This window comes from Apus apus, chromosome 7 (genome assembly GCF_020740795.1).
Source record: "Apus apus isolate bApuApu2 chromosome 7, bApuApu2.pri.cur, whole genome shotgun sequence".
In the NCBI taxonomy this organism is placed as follows: domain Eukaryota; kingdom Metazoa; phylum Chordata; class Aves; order Apodiformes; family Apodidae; genus Apus; species Apus apus.
This window is the reverse complement of record NC_067288.1, coordinates 31651915-31666740: the sequence shown is the minus strand read 5'-3', so window position 1 is coordinate 31666740 and position 14826 is coordinate 31651915. Positions and strand designations below refer to the sequence as shown.

Genomic DNA, 14826 nt, shown 5'->3' with positions numbered 1-14826 from the left:
CTGCAGCCTCGCCAGGCCCGGGTCAGAAGCACCGACTCCAAACTGCTCCACGGGCAGCACAAAAGGTTCCAGCTGGGTTTTTTTGGCACACCTGCTCTTGGAAACACTGCCTAACAGGTCTTTCAGAATCTGTTTAAAGCCCCCAATTACTCTTCCTTCCAGCTGCTACCTAGTGTGTCACATTTTTACAGTAGGATTAAAATATCCTCAAGACATAGGCTCGTGTAATGGAAACAATGACAGCTCCCTCCCTACACCAATTGGAGTTACTGTGCCAAAGGAACCACTTCCTGCAGTCTGGGTCTGGCTTGGCAGTGCTACCCACCCCGGGGGCACAAAAGGAAGGGCTCTGAATCCATTGCTGCTAAGGTTTACAAAATCACCTTTTTTCTGAAAAATACATGACGAGTATGAAGTGACTTTTCCAGTGGTACATCCAGGAAGGCACAAATCACTGCACTGCTTTATACTCAACATTTGTTGCATGTCAGTGATTCATGGCCTGGTAAGGAAGCCTGTGACTGCACCTTGGTTGATTCTGCCCAGCAGCTGGAAGTGAAGCTGTGCTGGACACGTGGAACGATGGAGCAGCACAGGTGCCCACAGGGGGCTGGAGCCTGGCACAGACAGCACAGGATCACACCATCAGCTCTGCTGCCCAGTGCAGGAGCTGGGAGGGAGCTGGGTCAGGCCTGGCTGAAGGCAGCACGGAGCAGCACCCAGCTCCTCTTCCCCATCATCACCTCTGCACCAGGCACTGCTCCTCACACCTGGCTTCGTGGTGTGCTGAAAGGGCCCCTGCATTGCTGCACACCCCTCTGCAGGGCTCCCACAGGGACTGAAAACCTTCAAGGATCACAACCCAGTTTTTAGTTTCTCTGCAGAACTCAGAGGGCCTGAACCCACTGGGCAGCAAAATGCTGCCCCAGAGACCCTGGCCAAAGGCTGCAGCAAACCAGTTACTTCTGTGGTAACTGACAGGGTCAAACTTTAATTCAACAGTGCTGTTAAAAAAAGCCCAGAGCATTCTAAGGTTTTGTTCTCTGTGCTTCTGTGGCACTGAACTTGTTAACAATTCTGTTTAATTACCTTTTTTTCTGGTAAATGTTCATAAGAGTGTTACTGCTTAGAACAGAGCAGTATTTATAACTCTTACAAAGAGCATTACAGTTACTATTCAGTTTGTCATTTGCTTTCAAATGTCTTAGTCTATATCATGATGCCAGCAAAAATATCAAGACTGTTTTCCACATCCTCCTCAGGCTCCAGCTCCTCCCTGTGCTCCCTGGGAGGGGTGTCCAGGCCTTGCTGCTGGAAGGTCTTCCTCTTTCTTCTGCGGACGTACACGGGGCGACTCTTCTCTGTCTCCTCAGAGGGTGAGTTGTCTGCACTGACACAAGTTTTCAAAGCCAGCTCAAGGCTTTTGTGGAACCTAGAAACAACTGTGTAGTTACTGTTTTTATAGGTTTGCTCACTACCCTGAGAAACCAATGCTTTTGTAATACAATCCAAACATGTGAGAGAAGAAAATGGTGACGAACATTGACATGTTCCAGTCAGTGCTGGAAGGACAACCAGAACTAGCAGCACAGGTCCCCATGTGTGCCATGCAATTCCTCCCTGTAATGCTTGTGTTAGAAACCAATTTCTGGCTGTACTCACATGCCACTAGGACTGTGCTGATCTTACAGAAACCATGAAGTAGCATCAGGTTAGATGTCTGATGAACAGCAGCATTAATGATCAGGTGGACTGCTCCAATTCTCAATTATTTCTAGCTTTAACAACCACAGAGATGTTCAATGGACATAGAAGAGGAGGCTGGTCTGAGTACACCTTGGCACCTCCCCACTGTCCTTTTGATCCTTGTGCTCTTTGGCTCTTCTGCCTATTCTGCTCTTCAGCTGGTGACAAATGTAAACACCCAAAGTGTGTTTAACCTTCCACCACTTTCATAAATCATCAGTTTGTGACCCTGCAAAGCAGTCAGTGGATCGAAGTGTGCACTGCAATCTGAGCACTCCTGAAGTGCTTACCATGTTACAGTGACAAATGCTGTTCTCATTAGAGAAAGGAACTTAAACCCTACCCAGTATCAAAGACAGTCTGCAAACTCATGGTTAGCTTTTCAGTTAAATACTCTGTAGCTTCCAGAGTTCAAAAAAATTAGCTGAAATTGTATTTTAGACTCTGGGGGGGGGGGATGGCCCTGTGATTTCTGTTAGGTTTTTTTTGGGGGGGGATTTGTACATATCCTCTCCTGTGCATTTTTCACTTCTTGATTTAGACGTCATGAATAGGATTGGTGTAATCTAACAAACCTGTCAATCCTCTTCATGTTTTCTTCCATTTTCTGATTAGCTACATGTATCAGAAATTCAATATATTCTTCAGAGACCATCAACTTCCCCTTGTGGCTCAATGGAACTTCCAAGCAATGAGTGCTCCGGACAGCCTGGAGGTAAAGAGAAGGACTGATCTAGGAGAAAGTTTATTTCATGAAAGTTATCTAAATAATATGGGGAATTCATTACAGCTAAAATACTATTCATCCCCACAATTGGCTGTTTTGCTGTCAACTAAAGCAGAAAGACATTTCCCCTGGGTGGATGGCTGGACTGGGTAATCTTAGAGGTCTTTTCCAACCGTGATGATTCTGGGATCCTTTGCTACAGCACAGCCCGTGGCAGCTGCCCAGCACATCACAGTTCAGACCCTGGCTTGTAAAAAACTGTATTTTAAAAGTAACGATATAACTATGTTGCATTCTTTACAGGTAAGTAGAAAGGTCCTTACCATCGTAATTTTTCCTCCTCTGCCAACTGTGATACCGGAGTTCCTGAACCCAGCACTGACAGCCACCGAGTGCTGTGGAACAGACACAGGTTTCAGCAGCTCCCACTGGCAGCCAGGAACAGCTGGGGATGGGCTACAATGCAGCTTATCATCTGTTTGGCAAAAGGCTTCTTCAAAACCATCTCCCCAGATTAATGCAGTAATAGTTAATTTAACATGTTTTTCAGATGACACCCATGTGGTACCACCAGTTGTGGCTGGTTTCCAAAGACCCACAAGTCAACCTTAACCTGCTGGTGCAGAGGGGACAGGAAGGTCTCTCTGGGCACTGCATTGGTTTCTCTTGAGGAGCTGGCAACCAGGCAGTCGTGCAACACTTCTACAGGCCAAAGTGCAGCAGTACTAGAACAGAAGCTAATCACCTCTCTTCTGCACTAATGAAGGAACAAGCACACCCTGCATGACTCTCCAGAGTCATTCTGGGGAAGCAGAAGGCCGAGGCACAACTCGGTGGGAGCACTGGAGGCAAAGGGCCTGGCTGGTGGTGATGTCTGAAAAACCCACCACCCTCAGCCAGCAGCAGCAACCCAGGCTTCCACCAGGCAACCTGCTTCAACTGCAGGTGAGTAATTTTGTTTTCTGAAAAGCAAACCAAAATGTCTGCTAGTTTTATATCTGTTTCCTTCATCAGTTTACTTTGACATACAGCACATCTGGGGCTAATCTGAGGTGCTAAAGCTATTCAGGAGCCAATGCTGTTACTTCTGCAGCAAGGAACATAAGAGAACAACCATGTAACATTTTCCCTCGATGTAATTTTACCAGAAGTTGTGCGTCTTGCAGCTCTTGACACAGCACATGAAGAACAAATGGTTCAAACTTGAACACAACGTCACCAGTGGCTTTCTCTAGTGCTGTCATCTGGAAAATACATCAAAATATTTACATTAACACTGCAAGAGTTTACTGTTACTGAAAAAACAGAAAGAAAATAATAGTCAGTGAGTGAAACAGACATTAAAAACACAGCAAATGAGTTCCAAGCAGTCAGGTTTGTCCAGCTGCTCTTGATTTTTCATTGCTCATCATACGCAGAAATTCCATGGATGTCCATGATTCTGTTTGCTAAACTGATCAGGTTTGGTAGAAATTCATAGCAAAGGAGACTTTAAAAACCTGAAACAGTGCATTTCCCTGTGTACTGCTTTGTTTGAAGCTGTTCTTTAAAACCAGAGACTTTCAGTTTCTGAAGTACATTCCTCAACTTCAGGAAACTTTCTGGGGTTCCGCAGATTAAATTTATGGCCTAACATACTTGATCACATTTTAATCCCAGTTTAAAAAATACTGCATAGCCTGCTGTCTTAAAAGACAGAAAACCAGAGGTTGAAATCAGAGGCATAAACCCACAAGATGAAGGAAAAAAAAAAAGTAACTTCTTAATTATAAAATTCAAGAAATTACCCCCCAAGCCCTCAGTTCTGCCAGAAGACTGAGAGGCCAATGGCAGTTTTTCCTGGACCTGCCAGTGTGGAGAAGGCTGCAAGACCCTGCATGGCTGACCATGACATTTCTCTGCTGTTCTGTGCTGTCTCCATGCACAGAAATCTAAGGGCTGATACTGCTAGAAAGGTCTCTTTGAGGCAGCTCCATTACTTACTTCATTGTAGGATTAATTAATCACAAGAATGACTTGCCCCCCTTATCATTTGCCTTCACTTGCTTAATTCACAGCACTAAACATTTTGCTATGTCAACTTCAGAAATTCCAGCTGTTTTCCCAGACTTTGTTGTTTTCTCTAGCCCTCCCCATCTTCCTTGTAAGATGAAAATATTTCAGAAAACCTTCAGGAAAGAATCACATTCATGAGCTTTTTAAAGACACGGTGGCACAGAAGAAAGCTGCTGCTGTTACTCCCTCTCCTGTGCTTGAAACAGTGACAAATATTTACATGTATTTATGCACCACCTCCTCCTTGCATGTTCTTATTTTACGTGCAAAGCAGGTCTTTCTGAAAGGCCAAGTTTGCAGTTTGTGTGCCAGAGTCTGAAAAGGGTTCCTGTTGCTCTGAGAAGGGGCAGTGACTTGGCAGGTGCCCCAGGGGCAGCTCTGCAGTGAGGACACAGCCCCTTAGGCACTCCAGGGTAACAACAAACATTTACTGATGGCGACTGGCCCCTTGTGAAGTGGGTGTTACCAGAGCTGCACCAACCCGTGCTGCAGTCAGGAAAAAGGCCACATTATCCTGCACCTGTGTCCCGAGGAGCATCCCCCCAGCTGCTGCCTGGACAGGACAAGTGCCTGGCTTCACACAGCAGCTGTCACCTGGCCAGGGAGAGCTGCTGGCACTGAGTTCAGTGTCACCTGCCAGGGACAAGGCTGTCCCTGTCCAAACACCAGCAGGTATTCCACTGGGACTGGCTTTGTTCTACTTTCGTACAGGAAGGCTTGAAGTAAAACCTACTCTCCAGCTGATGCCTGGCTGGGAATCCACCCCGAAGGGAAAAGGAGGGATAGATAAAAAGCTGCAGGCGTGACAAGCACGTTGTTGTACTGACAGCAATCCTTCTGGAAAGGAGAGCACTCCTTCTGCCCATCCTGAATGAGGAAAGGGCTTTGGAAAAAGAAAAATCACTGTATCTTAAGATTTTCAAAAGTTGTTTTCTGCTGCAGACGCAACACAAATCACTGATTTCTCGTTGAGCTCCTGTGACTCCAGGCAGTAAGAAATTAGTCAAGTTTCATATTAGCTGCATTTAAAGACTATGGAGGGAATTTGGTATCAAGCCCAAAAAACGTTCTCTTCAGAACAGGTCTTAAGAACGTATTAGGTAGAACACCGAGAGATAAGCTCATTCTGAAATCAGGGCGCCAGTGAATCTCCGCGTCAGGAACAAGCCCCGAACAGCCCTTGCTCCCCGCGGCTCGGGAACACTCCGCAAACGCGAGGCCGCGGGCGCTGTGCTCTTACCACATCCTCCCTGCTGCAGGGCTCGTGTCTCACCAGCAGCCACGAGCAGCTCTTCCTCCGGGCCCGGGAGCTGTCTGCGTCCTGCCGGTGAAGAGCACGGGTTAAACCAGCGCCCGGGCGGGCCGGGCGACCCTGCAAAACGCTCCTTCGCAGAACAGCCCCGCTCCCGGCGGCGCGGGCTGCTTGCGGCGCCGAGACCTGCGCGTAGCGGGAGCTTAAACCCAGGCCTGTCCCGCCGCAGCCGCGCGGCCCGCGGGCCGGGCCCGGCACCGGACACGGAACCCCCGCCCGGGCCCGCCCCGGGCTCACCGCGGCGCGGCCCTGCGCCAGGACCAGGCGGCCCGAGCAGGAGCTGGTGGTGCAGAACCGGGCCCGCCCGTTGAGGAGCCGCACGACGGGGGCGGCCCGCTCGTCCAGGCTGCCCTTCCTGCTGCCGTCCGGCCGCGCCAGCCGCCGCGCCTTCCGCGGCGCGAAGGCCGCCATGGCGCGGGGAGCGCGACGGCGGCCCGCGAGGGACACGCCTCCCCCGCCCCGCCCCGCCGCGGGCGCGTCCTGCGCTGCGGGGCTGCCCGGGCTGCGGGGGCAGCGGCTGGTGCTCCGGTCCCCAGGGAGCCCTCCGTGCGGTAGGGTTTGCGTTCTGCCTCCTGCGCAAGGCGGGGGAACAGCCCCCGAGCGGGGAAGGCCGCCGGCGTTCGCAGCGGGAGCCGGGCCGTGCCCCGCCGGGCCGTGCGTGCCCCGCAGGAGGGGTCGCGGGGTTTTGTGTCCCCCCAGGCCCGCGGGGGGCTATGGCAGCCGCCAGGAGCGTGATGAGAGCGGTCAGAGTCTTTGAGTTCGGGGGCCCTGAAGTGCTGAAACTCCAGGCAAACGTCTCCGTTCCTGACCCAAAAGAAAACCAGGTATACTAGGGTTCTGTGGAGGGGTGTTGAGTAGCGACAGGTGCGCTCAGAGCGGAATGAAGAACGCGAACACCCGACTTTTCACCTTGAATAGGTAGGTTTCCCTGCAGGAATTCACGCTGCCTGGGACATCCCGTGGGGTTCTTCCTCTTCCGTGGGCTGCGTGTTCCACAGAAAGGATTCCCTGAAAAATCCCTTCAGTTCAGCGCTGAGGTTTTGATTGTTTTAAGAATTTAGTTAAAACGCTGTGAATTCAAGTTCTAAGTACTTTTAATTACTGCTGAAAGAGCATCTTTCCCCGTAGGTGTTGATCAGAGTCCACGCCTGCGGGGTGAACCCCGTGGAGACCTACGTCCGCGCCGGGGGCTACGCCAGGAAACCAGCCTTGCCCTACACCCCTGGCTCGGATGTGGCTGGTGTCATAGCAGGCGTTGGGGAGCGTGTCACTGCTTTCAAGGTAGTTACACATCAGGTCTCAGCTCGTTATTTCCCTCTGGGTGTGATTGCCATGCCACTGCTCCTGGTTGCATTGCTTGTCCTAGTGACATCTCTGGAGGGAGATCCCCTTCCTGGCTCGGGCTGGGGCTGGGCTGGGGGGGCTCATCCCTGCTGCTGGCCCCGAGAGCTGGGAGCTGCCAGGAGAGGCACTTCAGTTGGTCAGCTCTAGGCAACGATGCCAGGTGTGCAGAAGTAGTTGTTGGGGATGACTTTTGTAGCATAAACATTTGAAGTTCGGTGCTCCCTGCTTGGGGTGATAGTTTCATGCAGAATGGAAATGTGTTCTGGGAAGTTTGTTTGGGAAATGGAGATTGTTTTTATTTTACTGGCTTATAAAACCCCATCAATTAGCTATTTGTTGTTAAAACTGTTCAAGGACTTTACTACTCCAGTCTAGCAACTTTAAGATCTTGGAGTTTCTCAAGGGGAAGGTCTAGGCACAGGAGAAGGCAATTACCAGTTTGCTGAAAGGTGCCTGTGAAATGGGTTTAGTGGTAAAATCTTTTCTTTCTTTCAAGTCTTTTGGTCTCAGAGAACATAAGAATTGTAGGTAAAATTACAATTTCCTGGCTTGGAATTTGTGTAACTGTTGTAAGAGAGAGGATACATTTGGTTGTGTAGAGAGATAACCCTTAGGGGGGTTGTAAGGGTGTTCATTTTCTCCATGTTTAAACAAAAGTAATGGAAAAATGTTCCCTCTGTGTTTGTAAAAGCTTTTGGGGTTTTGTACTTGGAATCTGTGGATGGAATTCTTCAGTGTTCAAGCTCATTAAAGTTAATATTAACAAGAGAGTAGGTTTGTGTGTTACCCTGTAGAGCGGGGATTATGATTATGACACTGAAGTCTAAGGACATGAAATGATGTGGTTTGTGTTGCATTGGCTTTATCTAGTAGCATTGATAAGAATATCCTCTGTGACAAATAGAACTGATTATTTTTAATAGGAGAGCTGTAAGAAATAGCTGAAATTTCTGTGACCTGGCTCTTAATGTATGTAAAGGGAAATATAAGGGAGATGATGAATTTCTCCATTTCCTTTCTCTCCTTTCTAGAAAGGGGACAGGGTTTTTACCATTGGCACCATCTCTGGAGGATATGCAGAGTACGCAGTTGCTGCAGCTGACAGAGTCTTTCCCTTGTCTGATAAACTGGACTTCAGGCAGGGAGCAGCCCTTGGAATACCCTACTTCACTGCTTATCGTGCTCTTCTCCAAAAGTAAGGTGCCACATCCTAACTCTGGGAGTTTTGCTTTTGAACATTTTTGTGTTCCTGTAAAATGAGGGGAGATCAATGAGTGGGAAATGTTTAAAACTCTGAAGTTAAATTTATTACACTGATGGCATGGTCAGATAATTGTTAACAGGAAGCTACAAGCTGCCTTTTCCTGTGAAGTATTTCATCTCAAGAGAACAGACCTGGAAAGGCTTCTTCAATAAGTACAGTGGAACTCTTTCAGTACTCACTGGGATTTCAGCTGGGAAGAAACCAGGCATAGTTCTAATTTCTGCATGAGGGGGTGTGGTGTGGAGCAGCCCCTCTGCCCCCCAGGAGCTCTCTCAGGGGTCCCTGCCTGCAGTCCTGCCCCTTGCCAGGGGCAGAGCAGCCAGTCAAAGCCTGGCTTCCAGTCTGCTGGCTGAGACCCTAGGACTGGGGATCTGGTGTAGTTTGGTGGGACTAATGGCTAGAACTAGTGTGGTTTATTTTAAGATCTGTAGCAGGTGAAGACCTTCAGTGAGTTCCATGCCAGGCTGTTGGTGGCTGCTCTTTGATGTCGACATAGTTCTGTATTACTTACATTCATAAGAGGTATTATTTATTTTGCCTCCTTGTTTTCCCAAAGAGGCTGATTATACCTGTTTAGCCACAACATACATTGGAATTAATACTGTGTGAAATGATATTTGATGTCAGTATGTGCACTCTGATTCTTAATGATTATGTGCTGCAATCATAATGACAGTATTTTCTGTTTTCCCATGCAGAGGGCGTGCCAAGGCAGGGGAGAGTGTGCTGGTGCATGGTGCCAGTGGAGGTGTAAGTATCTGCAGAAGGCAAGTTACAAGAAATGCTGCTTTCTGTCCTTGGGTCTGCTTTTGGCCATGATATGATTCATGGGCACATGCATATCAATTAATGGATTAACAAAATTAGGTTTTTATTTCAGACACTTCAGGGAATTTTTTTCTGTGCTGTGAAGCTGCAGGAGGGATTGTGTAAAGGCCCCAGCACAGAGGGTGACACAAAAAACACATGGCTGCAGTCAGAAGTTGGTCTGGAAGCTTTATAACCTGTCTTCCTGAAACAAAACTAGCAGCAGAAAGCTGTACTTTTAAAACATGTACCAGTTGTTCTCAATTCTCTGAGTAGTATCTCTGGTGTGTAGCAACTGTGCACTTCTGGGGTGCTGCACAGGAGGGACACGAGTCTGCACCTGGTGACTGAATGCTTTGGCTTTTTGTGACAGGCTGACTTTGGGCCTCTCTCACACAACATTCCAGTTTAATTTGTCCCCCATAGTCAGCACTTTTTTCCTCAGCCTCTGCTGATGCACCAAACAGCTGCTGCAAATGGGCAACATTTCCTTAATTGTTTGGTAGGGAGCAGAAGGGTGATTGTGGCAGTCTCCTCTGAGGGGGAATTCAGATCTCATTCTGAGATCCTGGAATAACATTAAGCATCAGAGACTCTTTTTTTTCTTAAACTAAATGTAGTGTTTCTATTCTTAATTATTTTGTGTTTCCTGAAAAGATAGACTGCCTTTGGTTTGCAGAAGCAGGTGGTGCAAATCAGTTGTTCTGTGGCCTTGCAGCCAAGGAATGCCTGTAAAATCAGTGAGATGTGCATGGGTATGAAGCACATGCTGGGGAGAGGAGATGGTTTGTGCTGCATCTTTTCTTTCAAGTGATCCTGACTTCCATAGCAAATCTTAAAAATGTACCTCCTTTTAATCTGGAAATCAGTCTGGCCATGTTGTATTTTAATTGATGGTGCTTGTTTTTTTCATTTAGTTGAAAACTGATGACCTGCTATTGAGAAAACAAGGTCACATTTGGCAAACAGCTTGGGTAGATCCTGGCCAGGCAGATTGTCATAGGAGATTTTTCAAGCAGCCTGGCCATTTATTTTATGTGTTTTTCATACATACAAATTGAAATAACAGAGGCACAGACTGGAGGTTTCATGGTCTTTGTTTGTGTATCTATTTATTTGTTTATTCCTGCCCTCTCCCTGCAAAACTTAGACTGTGCATATCTCTGCATGTCCTTGAGATGTCCAGGAGCAGCCTCAGGAAGCTGACCAGCCAGGACTGGAGCCCAGGGAGGCTCCAAAGTGTCAGCTCTTCCCACCTTCTGCTTTCGTGTGTCCGTGGCACAGTGCAAAACCCCAGAGGTGGCACTGGTGTGAGCACTGGTGTGAGCACTGGTGTGAGCACTGGTGTGAGCACTGGTGTGCCCCAAGGGAACACTGGCTCAGACACCAGGTTTTGAAGGCATCCCTCACCTCTGGATATCCTCTGGAGTGCAGAGCTGGTTGGTGTGCAGAGTACAGGGAGAATCAGGTTTCTAAAGAAATGTCCTCAGTTTGTGGAAGGTGCAGGAGTGGTGTTAAGGAGACCTGTGCTTGCAGGGTTTCCTTGCACTAGATGGAGCTGCCTTCAGCAGGATGTGATTCTGGGAAGAGAGGCATTTCCTTGGCTTTGGATCAAACACACGTCCCAGCTTTAACAGACAGACAATGTTCTACATGGATTTATATCACATGCTGGCAGCTATTAAAAATCCCACAAAGCTCTGCTATGCCTCTGTAAATAGGTTTTGTTCTTTTAAAGACTATTTGGCTATCTTTAAGATCCAAATTACTTATTGTGGCTAAAATAAAATGTTACCAGGCAAACTTTTAAAATGGGTTAGCTCGAAGTTGCTGGTAGGATATATAAAATGTAAAGAAATTTTCATTTTCTTTCTTTTTTTTCCTCTCTCAGGTGGGAATAGCAACGTGTCAAATTGCCAGAGCTTGTGGTTTAAAGGTGTTGGGTACAGCAGGAACTGAGGAAGGCATGGATGTGGTTTTGAGGAATGGTGCTCACCAAGTATTTAATCACAGAGAAGCTAATTACACTGATAAAATCAAGGTGAGCACGTGTCAGGGCTGGGTGATGCAGAATGTGTTTTTTACAAACACAATGTGAACAGTTGTTTGCAGAAGTTTCTTAAGGCAGATTCATGTAGGAGCCTTTTTCATTTCCACACAAGGAAAGAGTTTTCCAGGCTGGAAGAGCTGGGCTGTCTCCACAGGCACTGGCATTATGGCCTTTGGGAGCTCTTGCCTTCCAGCATGTTCTGATGTGGTGGTGGGTCGTAATTCAGCAGATCAGGATGTGCTAATTGTCAACTGATCAGATGTCAGCCTTAGTACCAAGGCTGTATGTAAAATTTAAGCAATAAACTGTAAAATATGTTATCTGTAGCATATGAAATAAACAGTGATGCCCAAGCACTAATTGGAGTGATTAAAAGAATGGATTATGTCCTGTTTAGGAATACACAGGGACGGAAGGAGTTAATATAATCATAGAGATGCTCTCTAACATCAATCTTGCTACTGACTTGCAACTGCTGTCCTGTGCAGGAAGGGTGATGGTGAGTAGCTTTTGTTGCTGACTTTAGTCTGTGCATTTAGCAAGGCAATTAACAGGTATAACCTGATCCATCTTTTAACTCATTTGTAACAGGTTGTGGGCTCTAGAGGCCCCATTGAGATAAATCCCAGAGACACCATGAGTAAAGAATCCAGCATAACTGGAGTTAGTCTGTTTCTTGCAACTGAGGTAAGGAACATTTCTACTGTAAAGAATGTTTTGTTGGCTTATTCCAGCACCTCTCTGTTTCCATCTAAAAGCTTTTGGAGGGTTGAACACGTAATTCCAGTGTGAGCAACTTGTCTGTTCATTTCTTTGCATTTTGATTTAATCTCAGAACGTGGTAAAATATTTTTGGGTGGTGAAATCTGGTTTAACACTTCATAAACAGTCAATACTTCTCAAAACTGTGGAGAGCTTGTGGTGAATGCTGTCTTTATGACACGCAGGAGGAGATGCACGAGTGTGCAGCAGCAGTCCTTGATGGCATAGAAGCTGGCTGGCTGAAGCCTCTGGTAGGCTCTGAGTATCCTCTGGAGAGAGCAGCCCAGGCTCACCAGGACATCATCCACAGCAGAGGAGCCCAGGGGAAGATGGTGCTCCTTCCATAAAGCCCTTCCCACGGGTCTTGGCAGCTCCTCTGACTGCACCTTTGCCTGCAGGATTCGTTGAATTAGGTTATGGAACATACTTGTGATCAGGTTTGACAGTAACAGCAAATGCTATCTTACCTTAATTAATTACATTCATTACTTAACAATCTCTTTCCTTTTGGTAATAAACAAGCTTGCATAGACTAGCAAATCATTTTTGTAGCTTCTTTGGCTGATTTGGAAATAATAAAATTTCTTGGCTGGTGTGGCCTTGTGATGCAGGGAAAACTACTATCTGAGGTAGAATCTGATACCCTGCTCAGTGGGAGCTGCAGTGAGGGGGTGCAGAGTGCAGCCTGCTTGGGGAGCAGACCCACGGGGGAATGCAGCTCACCCTGTGCAGGGAACTGGGCTCTGGAGTGTCCTTAGCCACAGCGTTTGTCGTGCTCGTTTTTTGTCACGTAATTTACTTGGTATAAAAGCTTTCACTGCCAAAATACTTCACTTTCCAGTTGAAAAGATGGCCAAAGAATCTCTTGAGTGTGAGCTGCTTGGAAGGAGGGGCAATTTCATTTTGCTCTGCCTGACCCAGTGTCTGAGGTGAAAGCTTCCCAGGTTTTGTTGTATGATTTTAAATAATGGATTCTTTTTACTTTGGCCTTTGGTCAGAGAGTAGTGTGTGAAGGAGAGGCTCGTGCTGCCCAGTGCCTCCTTGCTGCCCGGTGCTGCCTGTGTGTTGGAGCTGCTGCCTAGGGATGCAGTTCCGAGCAGACTCTCGCGGGGGACCTGGGCAGCGTTTGCCACGGGCTTTCACCAGAAGGTGTCAGAGCAGTTCTTCTCATTTTATTGCGGTGCAGCTTCTCTCCACAAAGAGTGAGACAGCAGAACTCGGGCTGCTTTGTGAAGAGATGCAATATAACATTTAATTCCTCTGTTCATTTTTGATATATTGTATCGATGGAGCGGGTTGTTTTCATTTTGGAAAAGCAGTGTGAATAAAAATAATGTTGTATCAGTGAACAGGCCGTGCAGGAAGGAGTGAGGCAGCTGTAGTGGGCACTTCCAGGCTGTGGGCAGGAGATGGGGACTGGAGGGTTCGTGTGTCCTGGTTTGTATTGCTGGTGGTGTCTCAGGAGCTTGGGCTGCAGCTGGTGGCTGCAGCTGTAGCAGTGTGAGGTCTTGTCCCCGCTGTCACGCTGCAGGGGGGTGCTCACAGCTCAGTGACAACAGCCCAAGCCTTGCCCACCCGTGTGCCCCCTCCGCTGTGGGCTGCAGGGGGAGGGTGAGACGCTGGTGGGTGTTCCAGGCTTGCTCCGGGAGAGACGCTGATGTCCAGCAGAGGGAGAATCATCTTGGCGAGCTAACTTGTCCAGCTGTTGCAGCTGGATTGCTTAGAACCTTTCTTTGTCAGGTTTCTGGCTAACCTTTCAGGCGGTGTGTGCAGTGTGATCTGTGCCAGCCACCCGGCCAGAGAGCTTGTCAGCCTAGAGAGAGCCTGGCTCGGCTCTCCCTGCGGGCCATGCCATCCTCTTGGCAGCGTGGGGGAGGATCACAGACAGTTCCCTTAGGCAGAGTAGTTGTCAGGTTGTTGGTTTTTGAGTCCGGATTTCACCAGGCGGGTTTCTGAGGCAGTGTTTCCCAGCCCCTGGTGCTGCCGTGGGCGAGGCTGGGCAGGCTGGCTCTGTGCTGGCCTGGGCACCCACGGGCGGTTTGGGGCACAGGGTCTGAGTGCACCTGCTGTGCTCTGGAGGCTGCTGCTGGACGTGCTTCCAAACCAGAAGAGGCTGGAACTGTTCTGAAAAGCAGCCACTCTTTGTTAATCCCATTGTGCCCCAAATAAATGCTGTCTAGGCTCCCTAGTCATGAAAAGTATCCCCTCTCCCTCGTGGCCGTGTGGTCCCCGTGTGTTCCTGACTGCCTGTGCTGCAGCGGGATGCAATACAGTGATCAGACTTTAATTGCAGGGTTAGGAAGATGAAAAATGAAGAGGATGTTGATGTTCTCGATAGTTGCTTCCTTTCTGAAAGACAGTTCAGTATGAAGTGCAGGTAGATGGTGCCACTGAGGACCTGAGAAGAGTGGAAGCCCTTTAATGTTTGGGTGCACGTGTGTCAGAGAGGGAAGGTGTTCCCTGCTCCTGGTCACCTCCAGGATCTACACTCACTTGTGTTGCACTCTGGGCCCTGGAGCTTGTGCTTCAGCTTGAACTCACAGGAATTGAAGGAAGAAGGGAAAAACAAGAGCACGGAAAAGTGATTGTGTCTCCTTTGTTGGAGTACGTCTAGAGATGAAGGGAATGCCTGCTTGGGAGCTTTCCTGTCCTGGGTGCTGCAAGAACGGAGACCCGGAGGGACACGTGGAAAGGCCGAGCATCTCCTCGCCCCGTGCTGCGTTTTTAAATTCATAGGTCTGTGTTGTATCAAAATGCCT

General features: G+C 48.2%; 2 protein-coding genes across 4 annotated transcripts; one reads left to right on the top strand and one right to left on the bottom strand.

Annotated features, from left to right (window-relative positions):
* Positions 1-1034: 1034 nt before the first annotated feature.
* On the bottom strand, positions 1035-6296 carry TYW3 (tRNA-yW synthesizing protein 3 homolog). 2 transcript variants are annotated; one of them, XM_051625747.1, is made up of 6 exons: positions 6078-6295; positions 5769-5849; positions 3619-3717; positions 2797-2868; positions 2322-2455; positions 1035-1432 (listed from the first exon to the last, which is right to left on the bottom strand). In XM_051625747.1, the coding sequence occupies exons 1-6, from the start codon at positions 6249-6251 to the stop codon at positions 1210-1212; spliced, it is 783 nt and encodes a 260-aa protein (XP_051481707.1). In that variant the 5' UTR covers positions 6252-6295; the 3' UTR covers positions 1035-1209. The 2 variants fall into 2 exon arrangements, with proteins under 2 accessions (XP_051481707.1, XP_051481708.1); XM_051625748.1 differs by lacking the exon at positions 2797-2868 and having other exon boundaries at positions 6078-6296.
* A 16-nt stretch (positions 6297-6312) lies between these two features.
* On the top strand, positions 6313-12607 carry CRYZ (crystallin zeta). Of its 2 annotated transcripts, XM_051625745.1 has the most exons (8): positions 6313-6664; positions 6969-7121; positions 8216-8379; positions 9147-9198; positions 11147-11296; positions 11703-11804; positions 11897-11992; positions 12253-12607. In XM_051625745.1, exons 1-8 carry the CDS (start codon positions 6554-6556, stop codon positions 12412-12414), a joined length of 990 nt encoding a protein of 329 aa, XP_051481705.1. In that variant the 5' UTR covers positions 6313-6553; the 3' UTR covers positions 12415-12607. The 2 variants fall into 2 exon arrangements, with proteins under 2 accessions (XP_051481705.1, XP_051481706.1); XM_051625746.1 differs by lacking the exon at positions 6969-7121.
* The last annotated feature ends 2219 nt before the right edge of the window (positions 12608-14826 follow it).